Source organism: Orcinus orca, chromosome X (genome assembly GCF_937001465.1).
Source record: "Orcinus orca chromosome X, mOrcOrc1.1, whole genome shotgun sequence".
NCBI classification, from domain to species: domain Eukaryota; kingdom Metazoa; phylum Chordata; class Mammalia; order Artiodactyla; family Delphinidae; genus Orcinus; species Orcinus orca.
The window spans coordinates 107340002-107364942 of NC_064580.1; the positions used below are offsets into that span (position 1 = coordinate 107340002).

The 24941-nt window shown below is 36.9% G+C and overlaps 1 protein-coding gene across 5 annotated transcripts in view; it reads left to right on the top strand.

Annotated features, from left to right (window-relative positions):
* STAG2 (stromal antigen 2) overlaps nucleotides 1-24941 on the top strand; it is a 115869-nt gene that overhangs the window by 20130 nt on the left and 70798 nt on the right. For all 5 annotated transcript variants that reach the window (XM_004284855.4, XM_033414985.2, XM_033414983.2 and 2 more), the window contains exons 2-3: nucleotides 20648-20791; nucleotides 23982-24060. In XM_004284855.4, coding sequence (XP_004284903.1) covers nucleotides 20748-20791; nucleotides 23982-24060 — 123 coding nt within the window. In that variant the 5' untranslated portion in view covers nucleotides 20648-20747. The remainder of the gene's footprint in view (nucleotides 1-20647; nucleotides 20792-23981; nucleotides 24061-24941) is intronic.

A 24941-nucleotide genomic window follows, 5' to 3' on the forward strand; every position in this document is an offset into this window, starting at 1 on the left:
AGAGTTTACGTAGCACTTCCACTTTGTTCTCATAATTATGCTTTAGGGAGGGAGGTCTTGTGGTATTCATGCTATTTTACAAATGAGGAATTACCCTTTTGGAGGAGCCAAACAACACGGCCTAAGGTCACACAACTAGAATTAGTAAATTAAACACTAGAACATACATCTTACGTGTTCTGGTTCTGTGTTCTTTAGAACCATAGAATTTTAGATCAGGAAGAAGCCTTAAAGATTCTAAACTATATATATACATACATATATATACACATATATATGTGTGTGTGTGTGTACACACACACACACACACACACACACACACGAATTTAACATTACAAAGCTGATGTGCCAGGATTCTAACCCAGGTCTTCTCCTCATATCGAATCTGTACTGTTTCTAGTCTTCCCTGTCTTTGATTTTGGAGATGTGTATGCTACTGGATGAACTGGCTGTCTGATAACAAAGGTAGTTGGGTTTCTTAATATTTTTCTGATTCACATCTATGTTTGTAATGGTGAATAGCTTCCAAAAACATTTAAATGTATTTTGAGGCAGCTTGAGATAGTGGAAAGAACATAAGCCTTAGAGCCTAGCAGATTTAAGTTGGAATCCTATGACTTCTTTCCTCATTAACTGTGACATTGTGGAAATTTCCTAACTTCTTTGTTTCCTCATCTATAAAATGGGCAGGATATTACCTACCTTGAAAAAATCAAAGATAGTATAGTATGTTAAGTTCCTGACACATGGAATATGCTCGATAATGTTACCATTGTTTTATGTAGCATTCATACAAATTGACACGAACAGTTGTTAATGATCTTAAATGTTAGTGGATATGAAGTTTTCAATATTATTACTACTACCTGTTGATTTTTATTGGGTGCTAGGCACTAAGCTAAGTGCTTGATAAATCTGTCATTTTATTTTATTTATTTTTTAAATATATTTTAAAATACATTTATTTTTATTTATTTTTGGCTGCGTTGGGTCTTCGTTGCTGTGCGCGGGCTTTCTCTAGTTGCAGCGAGTGGGGGCTACTCTTCGTTGCAGTGCGCGGGCTTCTCATTGCGGTGGCTTCTCTTGTTGTGGAGCACAGGCTCTAGGCACGCGCGTTTCAGTAGTTGTGGCACACAGGCTTAGTAGTTGTGGCTCGCGGGCTCTAGAGTGCAGGCTCAGTAGTTGTGGTGCATGGGCTTAGTTGCTCCGTGGCATATGGGATCTTCTCGGACCAGGGCTCGAACCCGTGTCCCCTGCACTGGCAGGCGGATTCTTAACCACTGTGCCACCAGGGAAGCCCAAATCTGTCATTTAAAATCCTTAAGCAAGAACCACGCAAAGTACAGGTGCAAATCTCCTCACTTTACAAATAGCAAAAAATTGTAGGCATGCACCTTATCTCTAGCCAAGAGCCCTAAAATAAATGTTGATCTACTTGGATCTAATAATGATAAGATAGGGAATAATTAAACATAAAGTATGTACACAGGAAGCGGCATTAGTTATTGTAATGAAATACTGTGGTCAATCTTAATGTCTAACAATAAATAAGTAGGTTATAGTACATCACGTGTGGTGGAATTTCATGAAACTATTAGTAGTAGTTATTACGAATATTACAGAAATGGTAGAAATGCATATAGAGATGAAAAATTATGCACAGTTACATCCATTCTGTGGTTATAGTTTTGAAAATTTTACACCTAGACATTCAGGCATGCACATATGGACAAAGCCTGGAAAGAAAAATGAGAAAAAGTGATTTATTAGTGTAATGGATGCTATATGATTATTCTAAGCGTTTTAAAGGTAATTTCGTGTGTCATTTTGTGGGAACCAAGGTCATATGCTTCCTGTGTAGTGTGCACTGAAGGACATTGATTGCCCTTAAAACATTCAGCGGGTTTAACCTAGATGACAGGGTCCAGTATACTGTTTCTTATACTTTGTGGACACTTTAAGTAATCTCAACTATTGGCTTTTTATTCTTTTAGTAAACTCTCAGCACACATTATCATTCAACCCATTGCATTTTCCAATGGAATTTTAGTGTTTTTTTTCTTCTCTTTGTTCTTGAACATGATAGCCACCACAAGTAGACCTACATATATAACTACTTTTGTACCTTAATGGATTTATTTGAGAATCTTAAAGTTCTTGGGCTTTAAACCCCAGATATATGTCCCACTGCAGTATTATGAGGGGAACCATCCATTGTAATCTTTTTTGCCCATTACTTTTTCTTGTCAATCAGCAAAGCAAATACTTTACTGCTCTCTGCCTTCCGAATTACTTCATATACTTTATGGTTGATATATTTTATGGTATGTGTGTTCTTTTCTGTTTCATTGCTTCCATAAAAAAGACTGGTTTAGGTGTTAGTTTGATTCCTTCTGTTTTTCCATTTATCTGTGAGTACTACAAGACACAGTGCACCATTGATTCTTGCATTTCTCATTTATATTCTGATTTTAAAACAAGCTTGTTAGAAAGAATTTGCCTGCTGCCTTTTCAGTTGTTTCCAGTTAAGGGTTGATTCTATGTGTGTCTGTCTCTTACGTATTTTATTTATTTATTACAACAATTTATTTATTTATTTAGGCTGCATTGGGTCTTTGTTGCTGTGCGCGGGCTTTCTCTAGTTGTGGCCAGCGGGGGCTGCTCTTCGTTGCGGTGCACGGGCTTCTCATTGCAGTGGCTTCTCTTGTTGCAGAGCGCGGGCTCTAGGTGCGCGGGCTTCAGTGGTTGCAGCAGGTGGGCTCAGTAGTTGCAACACGAGGGCTGTAGAGTGCGCAGGCTTCAGTAGTTGTGGCGCACGCGCTCTAGAGTTCAGGCTCAGTAGTTGTGGCTCACGGGCTCAGTTGCTCCGTGGCATGTGGGATCTTCACGGACCAGGGATCGAACCCGTGTCCCCTGCATTGGCAGGCAGGTTCTTAACCACTGTGCCACCAGGGAAGTCCCTCCCTGTGCCTTTTAAAAATGCAGAATTTTTCTGGGCATAGGACATACATATAATTTAGTGTTTTTTATTCCAGAAAAAATGGTATTGTAATTATTTCTCTATAATAAATTAGCTTAGACATTTTTTGTTGTTGTCGTATTGGGGAGTTCATGGGGATGTGATTGAGGGCATATTTTATGTCAAAAGAATAGACTTTACTATACAGTTGTCCCTTGGTTTCTGTGGGGAGTTGGTTCCAGGACCTGCTGTGGATACCAAAATCTGCGGATGCTCAAGTTACCGTGGTCAGACTTCTGTATCTGTGGTGGTTCCGCTTCCGCAGATTCAGCCAACTCTGGATCATGTAGTACTGTAGTATTTACTGAAAAAAAAATCTGCATATAAATGGACCCGCATAGTTCAAACCTGTGTTGTTCAAGGGTCAGCTGTATCTTTTCAGAGTGAATTGTATATAAGATGCAGTTTTTGTCCTCAAAGAGTCAGCAGTCAATACAGAATGTAATTAAGGAAACAAAAACATTAAGAATACAGGATCATTAGGAACAGAAAGAGGTAGTGATTATCTGGGAGACTTCAGGGAATGAGCCTTACAGAGGGTAGTGATTGAGGTTCAGAAGCAGTTGACCAGGGCATTCCAAACCAACCCCCCACCCCATACATTGCAGTAGAGTATCCAACTGCTCTTAGTTGCCTTAACATACCACGAGTTTTGATGCCTCCATGTTTCTTTGCTTGAGCTGTTTCTAATGCATGGAATGCTCCTGCATCCACTTTCCAGCATACTGTGCATATCATTCTAGATTTAGATTGGGGTCACCTGGAAACCATGTCCGAGCTCCCCTTACCCAGTTAAGAGCCACTTCCCTGGGGCTTCCTGTGCATATTTATGCCAGTGTACTTTCTTTTTTAATTTAAGTTTAATTTTATTTTTTTGGCCACGCCACATGGCTTGTGGGATCTTAGTTCCCTAACCAGGGATTGAACCTGGGCCCTTGGCAGTGAAAGTGTGGAGTCCTAACCACAGAACTGCCAGGGAATTCCCCATGCCAGTGTACTTTCTTATTTTTTTTAAATAAATTTTTAAATTTATTTATTTTTTGGCTGCATTGGGTCTTTGTTGCTGCATGCAGGCTTTCTCTAGTTGCGGCGAGTGGGGGCTACTCTTTGTCGTGGTGCGCGGGCTTCTCACTGCAGTGGCTTCTCTTGCTTCAGAGCACAGGTTCTAGGTGCGTGGGCTTCAGTAGTTTTGGCTTGTGGGCTCTAAAGCGCAGGCTCAGTAGTTGTGGCACACGGGCTTAGTTGCTCTGTGGCATGTGGGATCTTCCTGGGACCAGAGCTCGAACCTGTGTCCCCTGCATTGGCAGGCAGATTCTTAACCCCTGCGCCACCAGGGAAGCCCCTAAAAATATACTCTTTAATGCTTTTTTTCATTTGAGTAAACTTTTATCTTGGGTTATTCAGAATTTCTAGAAACTGGCAGCTCCTGGTGTTTCTGTAGAAGATAGAATTGGAAAGAAGAAGATCCCAGTGGCAAATTGAAGTCTATATGGAATAAACTTCTTGGATATTTCAATCATGGTTAGCTTAAACTTGGGCAGTATCTTTTAGGAAAGACACATTTCTTTCTTGTGTAAAGAAGAGTGGTATGGTGACCACTGGTGGCTTAGACTTTGGGAAGCTTCTTAAGGACGTTCTGGGGGAAATGCATCATTGAGCTGTGGGTTTCTGGCATTTGTGTGAATAAGGTTCAGATGATTAAGTGGCCCAAGCAGGAAGGGGGAAGTGTGTTTGCTTTTCTTCCCTAACTACTCATGCCTTCTCTGTCTCTAAAACTGGGTCATTCTGTATATCAGAAGTTGCTTATTCCATGACTTAACAGCAGCTTTTCTTAAAGTGGGATTGGACCCACCTACATAGGGGATTTGTGAATAATACAAGATGCCTGACACTTGTATACAGGTCTACTGAATGAGTCCCTAGTTGTGGGTCCTGTGACCCTGCATTTAAACAAGCGTTTATATGATTCTTATGCCCACTGGAATTTAAGAGAAGCACTCTCTTATAGATAGAATTTTCCATTATTTATTATGTGATCACCTATAAGTATGGTGGTGGAGCTGCTGTTCCCCTTTGGGGACATACAATTACAAACAATAAGTGCTTATTTGCTTTATAAGATTGATGGTAAAGTGTAGCTGTTGGGGATTTTCTGCTGCTCAAGATTTTGCTAGAGATCATTTTGTGTACACAAGTGTAAGGAAAAAATATTGTTTTTATTGCATGTATTGAACAAGGTGTGTAAGACATTTCAGGGGTTTCCTATGTGATAGTTTTAGACATTTACGTAAGCATAGAGGAAGGAAACTAACACCTCTCTTATATTTGAAATTGACTGATTCACAGGACTTTAAGAGCATAATCTCATTTGTTCTGAAGAGCTGATACGTGGATTATCCTAACAGGGCACCCATCTATTTGTGAAGCAAATATGCAGAAGGCAGGTTCAAGCCCAGAGTTTTATCTCTTACTAGCTGTGTGACATTAGGCAAGACTTTTAATCTTTTAGAAAATAATCTTATGAGTGTTTAGGGGAAGTCAATGATGTGTTATGGAAACCATTTCATTACTTAAGTATTTTGGTAAGGCTTCTGGTCTTTCCATGGTGGCGTGAGGGTGTTTTTCTTCTTGCATCTAATATAGAAATAACAAGGAGAACAGAAAAAAGCCCTCTGTAACTAAATTCCTTTCATTCTTTTTTACATACTTGGAGACATAAAACGTGCAAATCACAAAAAATGTGTAAGGGTGGGGGTGGGTAGTGCATCAAAGAAGCATGGAGAGTAGTGAGCTAGTTAGCCCAGGGATGGCTGATCTGAGAAATCTCAAGTGCAAAAGATAATAACATCCTTTGTATGTGGCAATGGGAGTAGATAAGGAGGTGAGCGGGCTGGAAGATAAAGCCCTTGTGGACAAGGTCAGATTAGGAGAGATGGTAGGGCAGTATGTAATAACTGTTGCGCAAAGACGCCATTATAGCAGGAAGTGATCTGTCTCCTTGGAAGCAATGGAGAGAATGTTTTGCTTTTTGAAGTCAGCAAGAAAGAGGTCATCAGCCTGTTAGGAATGTGGGCAAATGACATGAGCAGGGAGAGTTTATGGAAAAGACAGTAAGAATGGCTCTTAAATATAAGGAAATTAGAGAAGTGCAAATTAAAACTACAAGTATCACTTCTTAGCCAGACCTATTTGGTTCCTGATTTTTATTAGTGGGCAAATACTGCATTATCCAAATCTTCTGGTTTACAAGTTTTGAATAACAAGGGATTTATTGAAAATGTATGTTTGGTTTCTGAGTTTGTGAAGTAAAATTTTATGTAGGGAGATTCACCTATAACCTGAATTATCACTTTTCATTTTAGCAGATTGGCAAAAATTTGGAAGTCTTAACAGTGCACTTAGCTGTACAGAAACACACCCATACATAGGTTGGTTGCTGGTGGAAGTACAAATTGGTATAACCTTTGTGTATGGAGGCCAATTTTAATATTATTTGTTAATATTACAAATGCATATGGCTTTTGGCCAAAATCTGCAATCATGTACCAGTTGGTATGAGGGACAGCTTATGTGTTAATTGACTAAAATGACCAAAGCAACATGGAATTAAATATTGTTCAAGTGGTTAAAACAGATAGTTTTGGTGTTCTAGTATAGATGTTGAAGAAATTAATTGGAAGAAAGCATTTGGGTGGTGGTGGGGGGAATAGCACTGATGGACACAGATTTAAAAATTTTTTATTAAGATATCATTTACATAAAGTCCAAATTACTCTTTTTAGTGAACAGTTCTGTGAGTTTGGGCAAATGTATTATATAGTTGTATCACCATTATCACAGCAACATATATTACAGTTCCAATATCTCTACCCCCGAATCCCTCCAAAACTCCTTGGTGTGTGTTGCTCTTTTTTTTCCAATCTGAGCCCCTGGCAACCACTGATCTATTTTCCATCCGTAGGTTTTTTGCCTTTTCCAGACTGTCATATAATTGGAATCATACAATAAGCAGCCTGTTGAGTGTGGCAGCTTTCACTTAGCAGAATACATTTGAGATTTGGCTGACTCGATATATCTGAAGTTTGTTCCTTTTTTACTGTTGAGTAGTATTCCATTGTATGGATATAACATAATTTGCTTATCCATTCACCAGTTGAAGACATTTGGGTTGCTTTCCACCTTTTGGTGATTACAAATAAAGCCACCCAATTTTAGGGCTTCCCTGGTGGCGCAGTGGTTAAGAATCCGCCTTCCAATGCAGGGGACATGGGTTCAAGCCCTGGTCCAGGAAGATCCCACATGCCGTGGAGCAACTAAGCCCGTGCGCCACAACTAATGAGCCCACGTGCCACAACTACTGAAGCCCGTGTGCCTGGAGCCCATGCTCCGCAACAAGAGAAGCCACCGCAATGAGAAGCCTGTGCACCGCAATGAAGAGTAGCCCCTGTTCGCCGCAACTAGAGAAAGCCCGCGCGCAGCAATGAAGACCCAACGCAGCCAAAAATAAATAAAATAAATAAATTTTTAAAATCATATTAAAAAGCTATTTTAAAAAAAGCCACCCGGGCTTCCCTGGTGGCGCAGTGGTTGAAAGTCTACCTGCCGATGCAGGAAAAACCGGGATCGTGCCCCGCTCCGGGAGGATCCCACATGCCGCGGAGCGGCTGGGCCCGTGAGCCATGGCCGCTGAGCCTGCGCGTCCGGAGCCTGCGCTCCGCAATGGGAGAGGCCACAACAGTGAGAGGCCCGCGTACCGCAAAAAAAAAAAAAAAAAGCCACCCAATTTTATAGTTGAAGGTTTTTACATTTGAGTCTAGGATTCATTTTGAGTTAATTTTTGCATATGGTACAAGGTATGGATTAAGGAACTTTTTTGGCAAATGGATATATAGTCGTTTGAAAAGACAGTCTTTCTTCATTGAAATGCCTTGGTGCCTCTGTCAAAAAGTGAGTGACCATATATGTGTGTGGATCTATTTCAGGTCTCTATTCCATTGATCTGTCATAATCACCATTTACAACGTCTTGATTACTGTAGCTTTATAGTAAGGCTTGATACAGTGTATAGTGTAAGTTCTCCAAATTTGTTCTTTTTCAAAATTGTTTTGACTTTTCCAATTCCTTTACTTTTTCATCTAAGTATCAGTTTGTTGATTTTTGGGGGGAAAAAAACTTCTAGGATTTTGATTAGACATTTTAAAGTTTGATTTTGGTATAATTAATACTAGATTCATAGGAAGTTGCAAAAACAGGAGAGAGGTCCCATGTATCCTTCAGTTAGTTCCTACCAATGGAAACGTCTTGCATAACTAGTACAATATAAAGACAAGGAAATTGACATTGGTGCAATCCACAGTGTATTCAGATTTTACAGTTATATGTGTGCTTTTTTGCGTGACTTTGTGTGTTTTTAATTTTGTGCAATTTAACACATGTATAGATAGATGTAACCACCACCACCATCAAGATACAGATATGTTCCATCATCACAAAGATCCCTCATACTACTCCTTTATTGTTACACTCATCCCCCTCTCTCACCTTCTTCTATTCTGTTCCTAATCCCTGGCAACCACTAATCTGTTCTCCATAATTTTGTCATTTTGGAGGCTGTTCCATAAGTGGAAATCATACAGTATATGCTGTAGAGATTGACTTTTTTTCACTCAAAATAATTCCCTTGAGATTCATGCAAGTTGTTGCATCCCAACAGTTAATTCCTTTCTATTGATGACTCATATTCCATGTACTATGGTTTGTTTAACCATTCACCCGTTGAAGGATATTTGGGTTCGTATTAGTTTGCTTGGGCTGCCATTACAAAGCACCACAAACTAGGTGGTTTCAACAAATTTATTGTTTAACGGTTCTGGAGGCTAGAAATCCAAGATCAAGGTGTCAGCCAAGTTGGTTCCTCCTGAGGGCAATGAGAGAGAATCCATTCTATACCTCTTCCCTAGCTTCTGGTGGTTTGCTGGAAATCTTTGGGGTTTCTTGGTTTATAGAAGCATCACCCAGGTCTCCACCTTCATCTTCACATAACATTCTCACTGTGTGTGTCTGTCTGCAAGCTCCCCCTTTTATAAGAATACCAGTCATACTGGATTAGGGCCCATCCTGATGACCTCATTTTAACTTGATAACTTTTGTAAAGAACCTAACTTCAAATAAGGTCATATTTCAAGGTACTGGGGGTTAGGACTTCAAAATAGGAGTTTGGCTGGGGGGACACAATTCAACCTATAACAGAGTTGTTTCCAATATTTTGCTATTACAAATAAAGCTGCTCTGAACATTCATGTACACACTTTTTTGTGTGTGTGTGTGGTACACGGGCCTCGCACTGTTGTGGCCTTTCCTGTTGTGGAGCACAGGCTCCGGACGCGCAGGCTCAGCGGCCATGGCTCACGGGCCCAGCCGCTCCGTGGCATGTGGGATCCTCCGGGACTGGGGTACGAACCTGTGTCCCCTGCATCGGCAGGCGGACTCTCAACCACTGCGCCACCAGGGAAGCCCCATGTACACATTTTTGTGTGGACATAGATTTTCAGTTTTCTGGGATAAATGCTCACAAGTAAGATTGCTGGTTTTTATGGCAAATGTGTGTATGGTTTTAATTTTTTTAATTTTTTATCAAAATAATCTATATATAACGTTGAATAAGTTTAAGGTATACAATGTGCTGATTTGATATTTAAGGTATACAGTGTGCTGATTTGATACATTTATATATTGCAAATATGATTACCATAGTAGCATTAGCTGACACTTCTGTTCCGTTACATAATTATCATTTCTTTTTTTTGTGGTGAGCTGTATGGTTTTTAGAAGAAACTGCTAAACTCTTTACCAGAGTAAAGATATAGCTGAGACTACCTTACATTGTTCAACCAAATACTTCAAGTTTTTAAAAATTAATTTTTTTGGAGTGTAGTTGCTTTACAATGTTATGTTAGTTTCTACTGTACAGCAAAGTGAATCAGCTATACATATACATATATCCCCTCTTTTGGATTTCCTTCCCATTTAGGTCACCACACTGCATTAAGTAGAGTTGATTTTTTTTTTAAAGCTAGATATTTCTTTGACTGTTTTGCCATAAAGATACAAGCTTTGTTTCCTATTTACTGTATAAATAGGAGACAAATACAGTATTCTGAGTGTAGATGTCAATTGTCAGTGTCTTAATTTATAAAATTACATTTTAAAAGATATCAATAGTTATGTTGTATAGTATGCTTGTTCACTAGAAAGGTGTTCTCAAGTGATTGATAAAATCTTGTTAATGTTTGATACAAGAGACGCTTGATAAAAGGGTTTAAATTTAAATTTTTTTATCGTGGTAAAAAACCCCGTAAAGTTTACCATCTTAACCATTTTTAGGTGGACAGCTCAGCAGTGTTAAGTAAATTGACATTGCTGTGAAACTGATCTCCAGAACTTTTTCATCTTGCAGTTCTGAAACTCTGTACCCATTAAACACCTTCCCCTTTCCTGCCCCCCCACCAAAATGTGGTAACTACCATTCTGCTTTCTGTTTCTATGAATTTGATACTTTAGATAGCTCATGTAAGTGGGATTGCACAGTATTTGTTTTTTGTGACTAACTGGCTTATTTCATTTACAATAATGTCTTGAAGGTTCATCCATGTTGTAGCGTGTGACAGGACTTCCTCTTTTGTTAAGGATGAATAATATTCCAATGTATGTATATGCCCTATTTTGTTCATTCATTCAGCTGTTAATGGACATGTGGGTTGCTTCCACCTCTTGGCTACTGTGAATTTGCTGCTATGAATACGGTTGTGCAGATATCTCTTAGAGACGCAGCTTTCAAATATTTGGGATATATACCTGGAAGTGGAGATTTGCTGGATTATACGGCAGTTCTATTTAAAAAATTTTGAGGTACCTCCATACTGTTTTCCATTGCAGTCGCACAATTTTACAATCCTACCAACAGTGCACAAGTGTTCAATTTTTTCCACATCCTTGCAGGCACTTGTTGTTATGTCCTTTTTATTCTAGCCATCCCAGAGGGTGTGAAGTGGTATTTCATTGTAGTTTTGATTTGGTTTCAATTCAAGTGCTTTGTCCCTTTTAAATTTGTGTTATTTGATTTTTTTGTTGTTGAGTTGTAGGAATTCTTTGTATATTCTGGATATTAACCTCTAATCAGGTATGATTTGCAAATCTTTTCTCCCATTCTGTAGGTTGCCTTTCACTCTGGTGGTTGTGTCCTTTGTTGTGTAAAAGTTTTGATGTAGTCCCATTTGTCTGTTTGTGCTTTTGGTGTCATATCCAAGAAATCATTGCCACGTCCAGTGTTATGAAGCTCTTCCCCTAAGTTTTATTCTATGAGTTTTATAGTTTTAGGTCTTACATTTAGATCTTTAATCCATTTTGAATTAATTTTTGTATATGGTATGAGATAATGAATGATCCGACTTCATTCTTTTGCTTGTGGATATCCAGTTTTCGCAGCAGCATTTTTTTGAAGAGAAACCCCATGGAGTGGTCTTGGCACCTTTGTCAAAAATCATTTGAATGTGTATTCAAGGGTTTATTTCTGGCCTCTCCATTCTATTTCATTGGTCTGTATGTCTGTCTTTTTATTTTTTAATTAATTTTATTTTTGGCTGTGTTGGGTCTTTTGTTGCTGCATGTGGGCTTTCTTTAGTTGCAGCGAGCAGGGGCTACTCTTCATTGCAGTGCGCGGGCTTCTCATTGTGGTGGCTTCTCTTGTTGTGGAGCACGGGCTCTAGGCGCGTAGGCTCAGTAGTTGTGGCTGAGCCTACGTGCCTTGTGGCACACTGACTCCGTAGTTGTGGCTTGTGGGCTCTAGAGCGCAGGCTCAGTAGTTGTGGCTCGCTGGCTTCGTTGCTCCGCGGCATGTGGGGTCTTCCCAGACCAGGGATCAAACCCGTGTCCCCTGCATTGGCAGGCAGATTCTTAACCACTGTGCCACCAGGGAAGCCCTGTATGTCTGTCTTTATGCTAGTATTGCACCTTTGTGATATGTTTTGAAGTCAGAAAGTGTGTTTCCTCCAACTTTGTTCCTTTTTTCCTAAACTGTTTTGGTTATTTGGAGTCCGTTGAATTTTATGAGGAATTTTTCCATTTATTTGTGACTTCTTTAATTTCATTCAGCAGTGTTTTATAAATTTCAGTGTTTGAGTCTTCCACCTGTTTGGTTAGGTTTGTTCCTAAATATTCTTTTTGGTGCTATTGTAAATGGAATGGTTTCCTTTTTGGATTGTTTGTTTTTAGTGTATAGAAGCACAACTGACTTTTGTGTGTTGACTTTATATCCTGCAACTTTGCTGAATTTGTTTATTGTAACAGTTTTTTTGGTGGTGGGGGTGAAATCTTTAGAGTGTTCTATGTATAAGACTATATCATCCGTGAACAGAGATAGTTTTGCTTCTTTTTTTCTGATATGGGTGGCTTTTATTTCTTTTTCTTGCCTAATTGTTTTGGATAGGACTTCCAGTACCATGTTGAATAGCAGTGGAGAGAGAGAGCATCATTGCTTGTTCCTGATCTTAGAGGGAAAGCTTTTAGTCTTTTACCATTAGGTACGATATTAGCTGCGGGCTTTTCATAAGTGTTCTTTATTATGTTGAGGTATTTCCTTCATTGTCTAGTTTGTTGAGTGTTTTTATCATGAAAAAGTGTTGAATCTTTATTTATTTATTTATGGCTGCGTTGGGTCTTTGTTGTTGTGCGTGGGCTTTCTCTAGTTGTGGTGAGCGGGGGCTACTCTTCCTTGCGGTGCGTGGGCTTCTCATTGTGGTGGCTTCTCTTGTTGAGGAGCACGAGCTCTAGGTGCGTGGGCTTCAGTAGTTGTGGCACACAGGCTCGGTAGTTGTGGCACATGCATTTAGTTGCTCTGCGGCATGTGGGATCTTCCTGGACCAGGGCGTGGACCTGTGTCCCCTGCATTGGCAGGCGGATTCTTAACCACTGTGCCACCAGGGAAGTCCCAAGGTGTTGAATCTTATCAAATGCTTTCTCTGTATCAGTTGAGGTGATCGTGAGGCGTTTTTGCCTTTCATTCTGTTAATATGTACATTACAGTAATTGATTTTCATGTGCTGAACCAGCCTTCCATTCGGGGAATAAATCCTACTTTGGTCATGGTGTATAATAACTTTTAATATGCTATTGAATTTGGTTTGCTAATATTTTGTTGAGGATATTTGTATTGGTGTTCATCAGGGATATTGGTCTGTCGTTTTTTGTAGTGTCTTTATCTGGCTTAAGTTTAGTTTTTAAAAAGTAATTTACATGTTTTAATCTTTATTTAGGAAAGCTTAAGTTTAGAGAGAATTAAAATAATTTTGGAGTACAACATATATGTGACTCTCCTGTCATTGTCATTGTGTGGAATTACCAGCCTTTTAGATTTGAAATGAGAACTTGGAAGTGCCTATACTGTGTTCATAAACTTTATTGTGAAAACATGATTTCTGAACTTTAATATGACTATAATTCAAGCCTGTGAATTGTGTACTGTGGATGTTAGTAGGAAGATTAGTGGTTTATATCAAGTGGATGCGAATGCTAGGTATTTTAATAAAGTGTTACCTAATCAGACGTGGAAGGGACAAGAAATATTAAATATAGGACTTCCCTGGTGGTCCAGTGGTTAAGACTCCACGCTTCCACTGCAGGGGTTGTGCAATCCCTGGCTGGGGAACTAAGAGCCACATGCCACGTGGTGCAGCCAAAAAAAAAAAGTATTAAATATGTAGCATGTATGTTCTGTTTGCTGCCATAATAAAATGAATAAAAAATACTGTGCTTGGTAGTAGTAACTGCAGTTCTAAATTTTAGATTAAAATTTCCCACTGTCCTCTATAAAGTGATTTATTTTACACTTTATTAACCGAATTGTATCTAAGTTACAGTTGTGTCTCCATCTTCATGTGAGTTATTAATAAACACTCAAGATTTCATTTAGATACTTTTTAGTGCCTTGAATAAATGTGAAAGTGTTTTTGGTGTAATCAGTCTGAGAGTATGTGAAATAAAAATTTGGATTTCCCTCAAAATCTGGGCGGGATTATCCTGTCTTCATCAACTTTGTTATGAAATCTGCCTTGATAACCGCTATTGATTGAAATCTGCCAGTGAGCCAGTGGTGCCCAGCGCGAAGTGGATTTGATGGTAATGATGCACTGTGCTTATATCATGCTGTATACCATTTACAAGTGTTAACACATGAAATTAGCTCGTTGTTGTAAATTTGATTTTCAGATCTAGACATTCATTTATACTAGCTAATTTTGTCTCACCTCTGAAATGTCGAAAGCCACTACACCCAGTAGTAATTGCTGCTGTTTACTCATGTCTTAACATACAGAAAGTTATGTCAGTGGGGCACATACATACTTTAAATTATTGCAGAAGGCTAACTTCAGAGTATGATATTCAAGTATAAGTGAGATGAAGAGTGAACATTGACAGTACTTCAAAAAATGATTCGTGATTTAGCTGTTGACCTTGCAGACTGAGGTATGATTATGTATTTATTTATTTATTTTTGGCTGCGTTGGGTCTTTGTTGCTGCGCGTGGGCTCTCTCTAGTTGCGGCGAGCGGGGGCTACTCTTCATTGCGGTGTGTGGGCTTCTCATTGCGGTGGCTTCTCTTGTTGCGGAGCGTGGGCTCTAGGCGCGTGGGCTTCAGTAGTTGTGGCTCAAGGGCTCAGGAGTTGTGGCTCACGGGCTCTAGAGTACAGATTCAGTAGTTGTGGCGCACGGGCTTAGTTGCTCCACGTCATGTGGGATCTTCCTGGACCAGGGCTTGAACCCGTGTCCCCTGCATTGGCAGGCAGATTCTTAGCCACTGTGCCACCAGGGAAGTCCTGAGGGTATGATATTTGATAGTATGTGATAAATATTTACCTGTTTTGATATTTATTTTGCGATAGGGCCAGATAATGTCTAGTCAACAGCAGCTGGTTAGGCAAACTGGGGAAGTAGCAGACTTGGAATTAGATAGTTTATATATGTCCACTGTATCAGGTATGATATGGTATCCAGTGTCTAGCAGCAGTCAGTGTCAGTATGGTAGACAGATGAGAGGAGGACAGTATTGTGGCATTTGGATTAGGGCAACTGGAGAGACACAGGGAGACTTTTTAGGGTAGGTTTAGGGGCAGGATTCCAGTTCCTGGGATGGAGCTGGTAGATACATTACAGCAAGAACAAGGCAGAGTGTTGATCCTTGGATGACTAAGGCACAGGGTACGACTGAGTACAGAGTGATAGAGTAGTGGGTCTGCAGGAATAAGGCAGAAGCCTTTTCTTATCTCCCCCCTTTTCCCCCCTCCTCAAAATGGTAGCACTTTGTGCATGTGAAGTTAACGATGGAGTGCTAGATTTTCTACAGAAATCAGAACTGATGGTCGAGAACTGGGGCAAACTGCGTAGGTTGGGCCAGGTGATCCTAATTGTGGTTAGTACTTGAGTCACATTTGGAAAGTATTGGGGAATGTGGGTAGACAAGAAAATAAGGAAGATTGCTGAGCATATACTATCATACATTTAAAAATAGGAGGGGAACAGGTGGATGTTTCCAGTTCTATCTGGCTTAGTTTCTGGCAGTGTATAGTGATGCCAGATGTGTGTAGACTGTGCCCCAGCTTGCTCCTTCCCCTCTTCCTGCAAGTAAAAGTTGTTTTTGAAGTGTTGTGGCATTAGGTGTGTTCACTTTGTCTACTTAGTTATTTTAGAAAGTTTTTTTTTACTTTTGGCCTTCCCTTTCTTCTGTATATTATTTTTTAAGTTTGTAAGGGCAGATATTTGACCTCCCCTACCGTTAGTTAGGAAATGTAGACAGGATTATTAATTCTTTTACGTATTTAGATTTCTTCTAGTCCTACCTTCTCCAGATTACCTATTCCTGCACTAGAGCAGGTGCTCCCATTAGAAATTCTTTAGGACTCCTTCCTAGTTTGTGGAAAGGAAAATACATTTGCAAATGATTTATGTGGTAGGTGTAATGTGAGTATGCTATCAAGAAACACTTAGGTTAAAATTGTGTTGCTGGCCTGAATATACATGATCATTGTTTGATTTGTCATTCTTTTCACGCTGTTGTTTACTTAGAAGACTATTAGCAGAAATTAGGGAGATAAACAGAGGGAGGAAGCATATCTTTTTGAGCAAGGAGAAATCTTTTTTTAAAGGCTTTTTTCATTTCTTGCCCTACCTATGTACTCAAAGTTGCCATGTATCATTTGACATACGGAATGATAGTGACTTTCCTGTTTTGAGTAAATAACTCCAGGAACTAGTCTCCCTTTTCTTTCACAGTCTCATCCTAAATGACAGACTTCTGTCTGCTATCTCCTAAGAAAGTAGATAAGCCAATAAAAGGAACATACCTTTGGGTCTTGTCGGGAGTTCATATGAAAGTTTCTGTTCCCTGCTAATCTTGAGTAGGTGAACATAATAAAGATATTTTATGATAGAACTCAGTTTCTTTTTGTAGATGTGTAACTTTTTGACATTATGTATCTGAAATATGAATAGATCAGGTTTTAGCAGCAGAGATAGTTTTGTAGTTCCTCTCAGTTCAGATTTTAAGAGAAGACATTGAAAAATAAATATCCACCCTCATAATTTACTTTTTTTCTTACTAACGATAACATCGTAATTACAAATTTAAAAATCAACCACATTTTCACCACTCTGATATGTTAACTGTTTTCCTTTGTTTTCTTTTTGGTTAATATTGTATCCTAATATAAGGCTTTAAACTTAATCAAACTTTACCCATGTTGCTACACAGTCATCATATGTAGTTTCAGTGTATGAATATGAATTACATTTTTGTACTGTAAGTTAATCCATGGCTGGGCATTTAAGTAGTTCCTATTTTTAAGTGTTTGCATTATAATGATGGTGGCATTTCAGAAGGGTATATACGTTTCCAAGATGTGATCCTTATAGATAGAAGAACGTAACCCTTTTGGGCTAGTGTTAAGATAAGGGTGTGACGTGTGGTATATGTGCTGAATTTGCTAGCTTTTAGCAGTTGACTATTTCTGCATTTTTAGGGAAAGAATTAATACACCAGCTACTTTAAGTGCTTCCCCCACTCCCCAATAACGTGTGAGTTCTGAGGGACCTTGTTAGTTTTGTAGTTTTTTATTTTCTATCTTGAAACCACTTGGGATTGAATTAAAGGAACTTTGAAACAATCATTCTTCTATAAAAAGAAATCAGAATTACCTTAAGTTTTTAAAACAATATCAAAGAAAAACGGGTTGTTTTTTGTGTATTTTTACTTTTTTGGCGGTGGGTGGATAATTTTAATCAAGTCATTTTTTGGAGTTAAGGATGCAAGCATAATTATATATATTTAGTATATATTTGTGTTTATGTGCTAGAGTAGTAGGTATCCAACAGGTTTTCAGCAGTGGAAGAAGAAAGTTTTTTTGTTACTGAATTAGTTAACTCGGGATCTAAACTGAGTAACAGGCCCTAAACATAGATTCATTATAGATAACTTGAAAAGTATGGTGATCAAATTTCAGCTTTTAGATCTCTGTTTATATCAAAAGCATTACTGCTGAGAGCGTTTACTTGAATTTAAGGTATAGAATTAAAATATATATAATCACCTATTTTTAATTTTAATAAATCTTTAATGGCAGTGTATTACACACTTGAGCCTAAGGAAGTGGTTTTACTTTAAAGTATGTTATTCAACCTATCGATAAATGTGTTTGCTTAGTTTTCAGTAAGGAGAAGCAGAAGCTAGTTGTTATTGGATGTATTTTTTCCCAAAAGGGAAATAGTGATTGAGAGTTAAAGCAAATTTTATTTCTGTGCTTTATCCTCCAAAGCTGTTGGAATGTTAACTCTCTTATAGTAGTTATAGAGAATTGGTACAAATGCTAAAAATCTCAGAGCTTTTCTTTGACATTAGGTGAGAGCTCCACCTTGTGATCTTTGAGCATATTTCTTAAAAATTAATAACCTACATACAGTAGGCCAGAAATGGTGTGGTGAGTTTGATTATTAAACTTATACTTTTATTTGAGCATTATGTATTCTTACAGTTGGGATTCCCAACTTAGGTCAAATGGCATTAAGTACATTTAAAGACCTTGTTTGTGAATTTTTTAATGAAAATCTTTGGGGGAAGCAAATTGTATTTATGTATAGCTGTAGACATTTAAAATAAAAAGGGAAAAATTCGAAGTTCTTCCTGCAGATAAAGTTTATATTCTTGAAGAAAAAAAACCGCAGACCAATGCTAACATATCCATCATTCCCCCTACCTCTTTAAATTACACAACAACTTTAATATATATAATTTTTTTGAGCTATGAAGAACTGTTTTGGTGGCAAATTGGTTATTTAGAGCATGATTACAGTAGTAAAAACTCAAGATACATGGAATTTAATACTATGTTTAATAATAGGTTGCATTAGAGGAAGGTGCCTTTTCCTAGAAATATATTTTCACATTTACTGTTACAGGTAGTTCCATAAGGGCAAGGATCATTGCTCTCCTGTTCACTACTGTATGCCCAGTGCCCACTGCTGCATTTGGCACATGGTAGATACTTTTACTTGGTTGGATGGATTTTTAATATTTAGAAACTTTTAAAAACAGGTGTTTCACTGGGATAGGGAGTTGGCTAGTTTAATAATTTTTTCTAAACCTATCAGACCCTGGCATGATATTTCTTTTTAAAATACAGACACCTTGTCTGGGAGACTCACATCTTTATAAATTCTATTTTTCTTTTGTGTTTTCTTTGGTTTCTAATTACCAAGTACATGTTAGTATAGCCGTACTTTGAGAAAAATAAGTTGACCTGGCAAGACTTCTTGTACACTAGAAATTAATTCTGTGCTATTTAGAGGAATGTAGTATATCATACAGTACCTGTTTTATTTAGTGCTCTCTGCTTTTCAGAGCTGATTCATTCTTTATGTCCTTTAGTAGAATACATTTATGAACTATCTTTAAAGTCTGCTTAAAAACTGTATATTTAAGGAATGCATCAAGTTTGGTTTTATAAAATGCTTAGAGAGAGAGGGGAGGGGACAGGTAGGCAGACAGACACAGCAAGCTCTTTATTTCCATCTTGCCATCTAGATGACCTGATGTGTTGGTTAGAACTTATTATCTCTGTACCTCTCCAGCTCACTTAAAAAAACAAAATTGTTCTCTTTTTAAAAAACAGTTTTCTTTTTTAAATTAGTTGGGATTTTTAGGAGGCTAGAGTGTATCCTACATGTGATGATGGCAAGTCTCAGAACTCTGATATACTACTTAGATAATTCCTTAGGTTACAATAAAAAAAAAAACAAATTAACAATTAGTGGTCTTGGAGGGGAACAATCCTGGGACCATGATTTAGTGTGAGAAGACTATACTAACAGTGATATCTAAATAAATATTTTACAATATGAGTATTCTTCAGAAAAAAAGAAACTCAAAGTGGTGGTATAGACAACCCTTGATTAGGGCTTAATTTGTATATTATTGATTCTTGTTTCTCCTCTTCATTATTTTGCTATTCATAGTAGCTTAATTAGAGTGAGCAAGGAAATGCAGTGTTTTGAACTTTTGTATGTTAATTATATTAAAAAATTTTTAAAAAATTATATATTAGTAGCCATTTATGATGTTTTTTCAAGATTTAAACTTAATGGAAAAATTGAATGATCAGTTTCTTGTATAAAGTTTACTCTGCTGGAAGAGATCATTAGAAGTTCATCACTATGTGATATTTGAATATTTATTATTAATTGGATATGTTTAGTCTTTAGGTGGCCACCAAGTATGAGATTTGCTTGGAAATAAAAGCATAAAATTTTAAAAGAAAGTTATACATAAGATTCAGAGCTTCAAACCCAGTCTGTTTTCTCTTTTTTGTTATAGATTTGTCATTTGCTTTTAGGTCACTCTCTTGTTTAGGAACTGCATCTTCCTATGGCCAAACTTACTTTGGTCACAAATGGCATTCATCTGTTGTCCATATGACATTATTGGTATTTAAATTGATTATAAGTTCCTTGAGGGAATGGATCAGAGCTAACATTTTTTCCCCTTTCCTGTTCAACGCAGATGGTATTATCATGAAGTGTAGTTATTTATTAATAAGCCACGCTTTTGGACCGTATGTTTCTTCTATGGTAGAAGAACCTGTTTTTAAAGTATTTTAAAATTATATCTTAGATTTTTTTTATTAGCTCCTTTTAACTATACTGTACATCATAAGCAGAAAGCTATAGAATTTTCAGGCGTCTTGTATTATGGTTTAAACTTGTCATAAAGATTTTAGGATGAGTAAAAGTCTCATTCTGTTCCTAGTTAGGGTATCTGTCTTTTTAAGCAAGGCTGGAGAATCATAACAAATTAAAAAAAAATAATTGTAGTAGAAGCTTCTTTCTTTGTATTTGTTGTTACTGTCGTGGGGCTACAACAGTTGTAACAAATCCGTATCTAGAAAAAGCAGAAATCCTTATTTACTGAAACACATTAGCAGACACTTGGAAATTTAGTTTTGGGGTAGATATCCTTCCCAATATTTTTGGCGTGTTTATAATAAATATGGCGTTCTCCCCGCCCCCCGCCCCCTGTCCCTTTTAAAGGAATTGTTTGTCTTAGAAGAAAGAAGCAAACCATCATTTTACCCACGTAAATATATGAATATATTTCTGACATTGGGGCGTCCCAGAAGATGATAAAGAAATGATAGCAGCTCCAGAAATACCAACTGATTTTAATCTACTTCAGTAAGTATATTATGATAATCTCTAAATACTCATTTTTTCCACAAAATGGGAACTGTATTAACTTCAGTTAAAGTTACTTCTGCTTGAGAAGATATAATGTTTCAGTATAAAATAGCATGCATACTTGGAAATAGTTTATATCAATGCTTACTGAGTTCTGTAACAGTAATTCCATGCCTTTTTTTGTAGTATATTTTATAATTTAGATCCTGGAAAATTTATTATTTTTGCTGTTCAGTTCTTTGAGTCCATACTTGGTTTTACAATAGCAACTGTTTTGAAGGGAGTGTCATGAAATTCTTAAAATGTTAAGTGTTCTCATTAGTAAGGAATATATACCATGCAATACTATTTAGGATGTAATGTCAGATTTCTGTTTAAAATCAAATGACAGGCTAAAACAAATGTAGGAGGGTAGGACATGCTTTCCTTTTTTTTTTTAACCCCGCAGAAACAAATTATATGCTAATTGGTCCATAAAGTGACTTCAGCATAGCTATTTTCTTTACCCTTGTCTTAAAAGCTACTGTACTCCTTATTGAGCTTTTATTCTCATTACTCTTTGGTGTTTTGATGTAGGAAAGAATTTGAGCTGCTATATGCAGCAGTGGTTTTCATACTAAGCTCCAGTTTCATGAGGTACCTAAGTGAAGAGTGAACCTTTAAACTGCTCATGGACCCCCATTAACTTTACGCACACATATACCACATATTAGGGTCTTTATAAGACTTGATTTAAAAACAGAGTCTGGTTGCTAAAAATTTTGAAAACAGATATCCTTGTACATAATGGTGGCCAGTGTCTGCTTTTGATGTTTTATAGATTTTCATTTTTTAAATAATTTTATTATTTTCAGAGTGTTAAGGGTCTGTTGGGATATTGCCAATATTTCAAAGTATGATTTTTAATGTGATTTTAATCCCAGTTTATATTGACTCTACTTTCAGATTCTTGAGGAAAATTTCTTGTTTTTGTTTGAGGGAGGATATGGGATAGTCTGAGAAAAAAATTAATTTTTGGTTTGACTACTATAAAATTATCTTATGAAATTTCTCAAATACATTAATACAGTAGAGGTAATTTAAAAGGTTTGCGTTATAAGCTAGACTGTTGACCATTAGAATATCTCGAGTAATTAGAGCCTGAAATAGGATAATGGATAAGAGGGAATCGATGTTGTGGAGGTAGAATAGACAGTATTTGATTGGGTATGTGAGGTGGGGGCAGGGTAAAGAGAAAGGAGTGGAAGATTCAGTCGTGTGATGGATGGCTCATGAAGTTTCCAGCCACTAAAAGGTGAACCCAGTATACCCCATAAACATATTAGCATATGTTAATTTCACCTAGGATAGGTTTTTGTTGTTCTTTTGATCTTAAAAACAGAAGGAAGCATTAGAGAAAGACAGACTCACAAGAATATTTCTTCTCTGGTTGGGGATATTTTAGACTCTTATTACCCCATTTACTCACCTCAGTTTTCTTCAGAAGGTTTTCCAGTTAGTAATTAAGCCTCTAGTGGCTCATTCTTTTAGTTGGGATAGCCTGGAGATGAGGATTAAGAATGTAATTGAGCCTTTGATTACTCTTTGGCCATCAGAATATTGGCAAAGAGTAGTGATTGCAGACTTATAGCATTTACTGAGCTCTCTAAGAGAGCTAGTGTCCCACAGATATCTTGGGGAAGAAAGAAGATTACTTACACACCAAGATGTTTAAAACCATTTTCAAAAATTTTTTTGCAAAGCCATATAGGCATGTGGGAAGATTATTGATGACAACAGTATTCTTAAGATGTAAGAGGCATGAGTTTCATGGTTAATATTAAGTAGTCATTCAGTTTTGAGTGCATTAACTATGGGAAATGGTGTTTATTACAGGCTCTTTTCCTCGCAACATTATAGGACATAGTTAGGATTGCCACTATCTTCAATACATTGTTTAAATAACTTTGTAGGTAAGTGCTATAAATAGTAATTTTTTCCCCCTGCTAGCATCTTAACCATTATTTTAGATTTATAAAGTATTCCTAATTCACAGCCTCTGGACAACTGGTTATTATAACAATAAAAATGGAAATAGAAGAAATCTAGTTAGAGAAGACTAGCTTTAGAAAGATAGTCTTTCACTTTGATTCTATTTATTTTAAACAAAACTGACAATAGTTTTACACATTTAAAATGGTAAAACCTTTATCTTTTATGTGTGTTGTTCAGTTCTAAAATCCATTGTGACCCAAATATTGATACTGGGTATGCCTTGCCTTAAGCATTTAAGTGTGGGTCTGTTACTACTATTTAGATAGATAGACCCATGTTTACATATATAGGAAGCATCACACATGTGTATTTAAATTGGTTTACTTCCATTTTGCCTTAGAAAATCCAGATTATACAAAGCACCCCTCCTACTCCAAAATGAGGGACAGTTTCTTAGAACTATAAATCTATATTTTAGAGATTAAAGAGACTTCAGAGATTTCATTCTTTCCTGCATAAACATTGTTTGTAGATGAGAAGATTGAGTGGTTGTCAGTTGTCCAAGATCACAGTTTCCTAGTACCGTATTAACTAGAACCAGTTTTCTTGACTATAGCTCAACAGCTTTTTGCTTCATAAAGGATTTTGATCAATTAGCACACTTCCCTACCCTGTTGATTTAGTTTGTAAAAATGTTTTACGTATATTCTTTCAGAAATACATGTTTTGTATAGTTACACTTAGATTATGAATATTTTTGTGTTATATAAGAAAGGTCATAAGATCCTTAATATTGCTAAAATTCCCTAATAAAGATTATCTCATACCTAGTGCTAAAATACAGTTTTACCTGGACACCATGGTCTTTGAATCAGGAAATGAAACCAGCCATTCCAGTAGAACACCACGTTTCCTAGAGTTAAAAGTTTGAGAGCCCCTGGTTTTGTTTTTATGCTTTGGTTAAAAATTAACAAAATAAAAACATGCTTAGACATTTGTGTTTTAGATTAATGTTTTTGTGTTATATAATTTTAAATGTTTGGTAATATGCTACGATATGTTGCTTTGGGAAAGCATCTTAATTACATTTAATGCTAATATAGTTTTGTAATGAGTTAACCAAGCCTTTCTTTTAGAAAATATGGCAAAATTTAGAAACTCCATCTACATTTCTAAGGAAGATTTTAAATAATTGCTTATCTTTTTGTCATAGGGAGTCAGAAACACATTTTTCTTCTGACACAGATTTTGAAGACATTGAAGGAAAAAACCAAAAGCAAGGCAAAGGAAAAGTATGTATAGAATATGTGTCTTTATTTTGGTTCTTACGGTCATAAATATACATATATGAATAAATATAATTATATACTATATATAGTTGTTTTAGTTATGTCTCAGATGTTGTTGTCTTTTAAAAATGCTTTTTTCCCCTGACTGGTATGGCAAGCCTTTGAACACTTCTACTACTATAAAGTTGAAATTAATACGTCATTGTTTCTAGTAGTTTATTTTATAAAGCATAGTATGCTAAGCAAAATGTGGTACTCTGTTGGCTTTATTTTTATTTGTACATGAGTAGTCCAATGTAAAGCAAATCAGTAAATTTCTTATTCTAAAGTACCCTAAAAATGTAACCTACAAGCGTTTAAGTCTAATGGGTTACTGTTGACAGTGACTCTTTATAAGTAATGTCAAGGATAAAAACTAACAAAGTTCTGAGTCAATAGAATGCAAGTTTAGAGTATGAGTGGGTAGCCTGAGAGGTGTGGGTAACTTAGTGAATGGTTAAATCATTTTGCTATTTTGGAAAGTACATTTGACTCCGTGCATGTGTAAATACATTGTGCAAAAGATGACTTGCTTTTGTTCAGCATTTTCTTTGCCAAAATGAATTTTGGATTTATATTTTCTCATGACACATTTACTTTTTTTTTCTCTTTTTTTTTTTTGATGATTCTCTTATTTTTATTGGGGTATAGTTGTTTTACAATGTTGTGTTAGTTTCTACTGTACAGCGAAGTGGAGTTCCCTGTGTATACAGCAGGTTCTTAGTAGTTATCTGTTTTATACATATGTGTATATATGTCAATCCACATTTACTTTTAAAAAGTCTAAATAATGCAGAAATATACAATGAGCAAAGTAAAAATTTCCCATTTTAAATATGTAAACA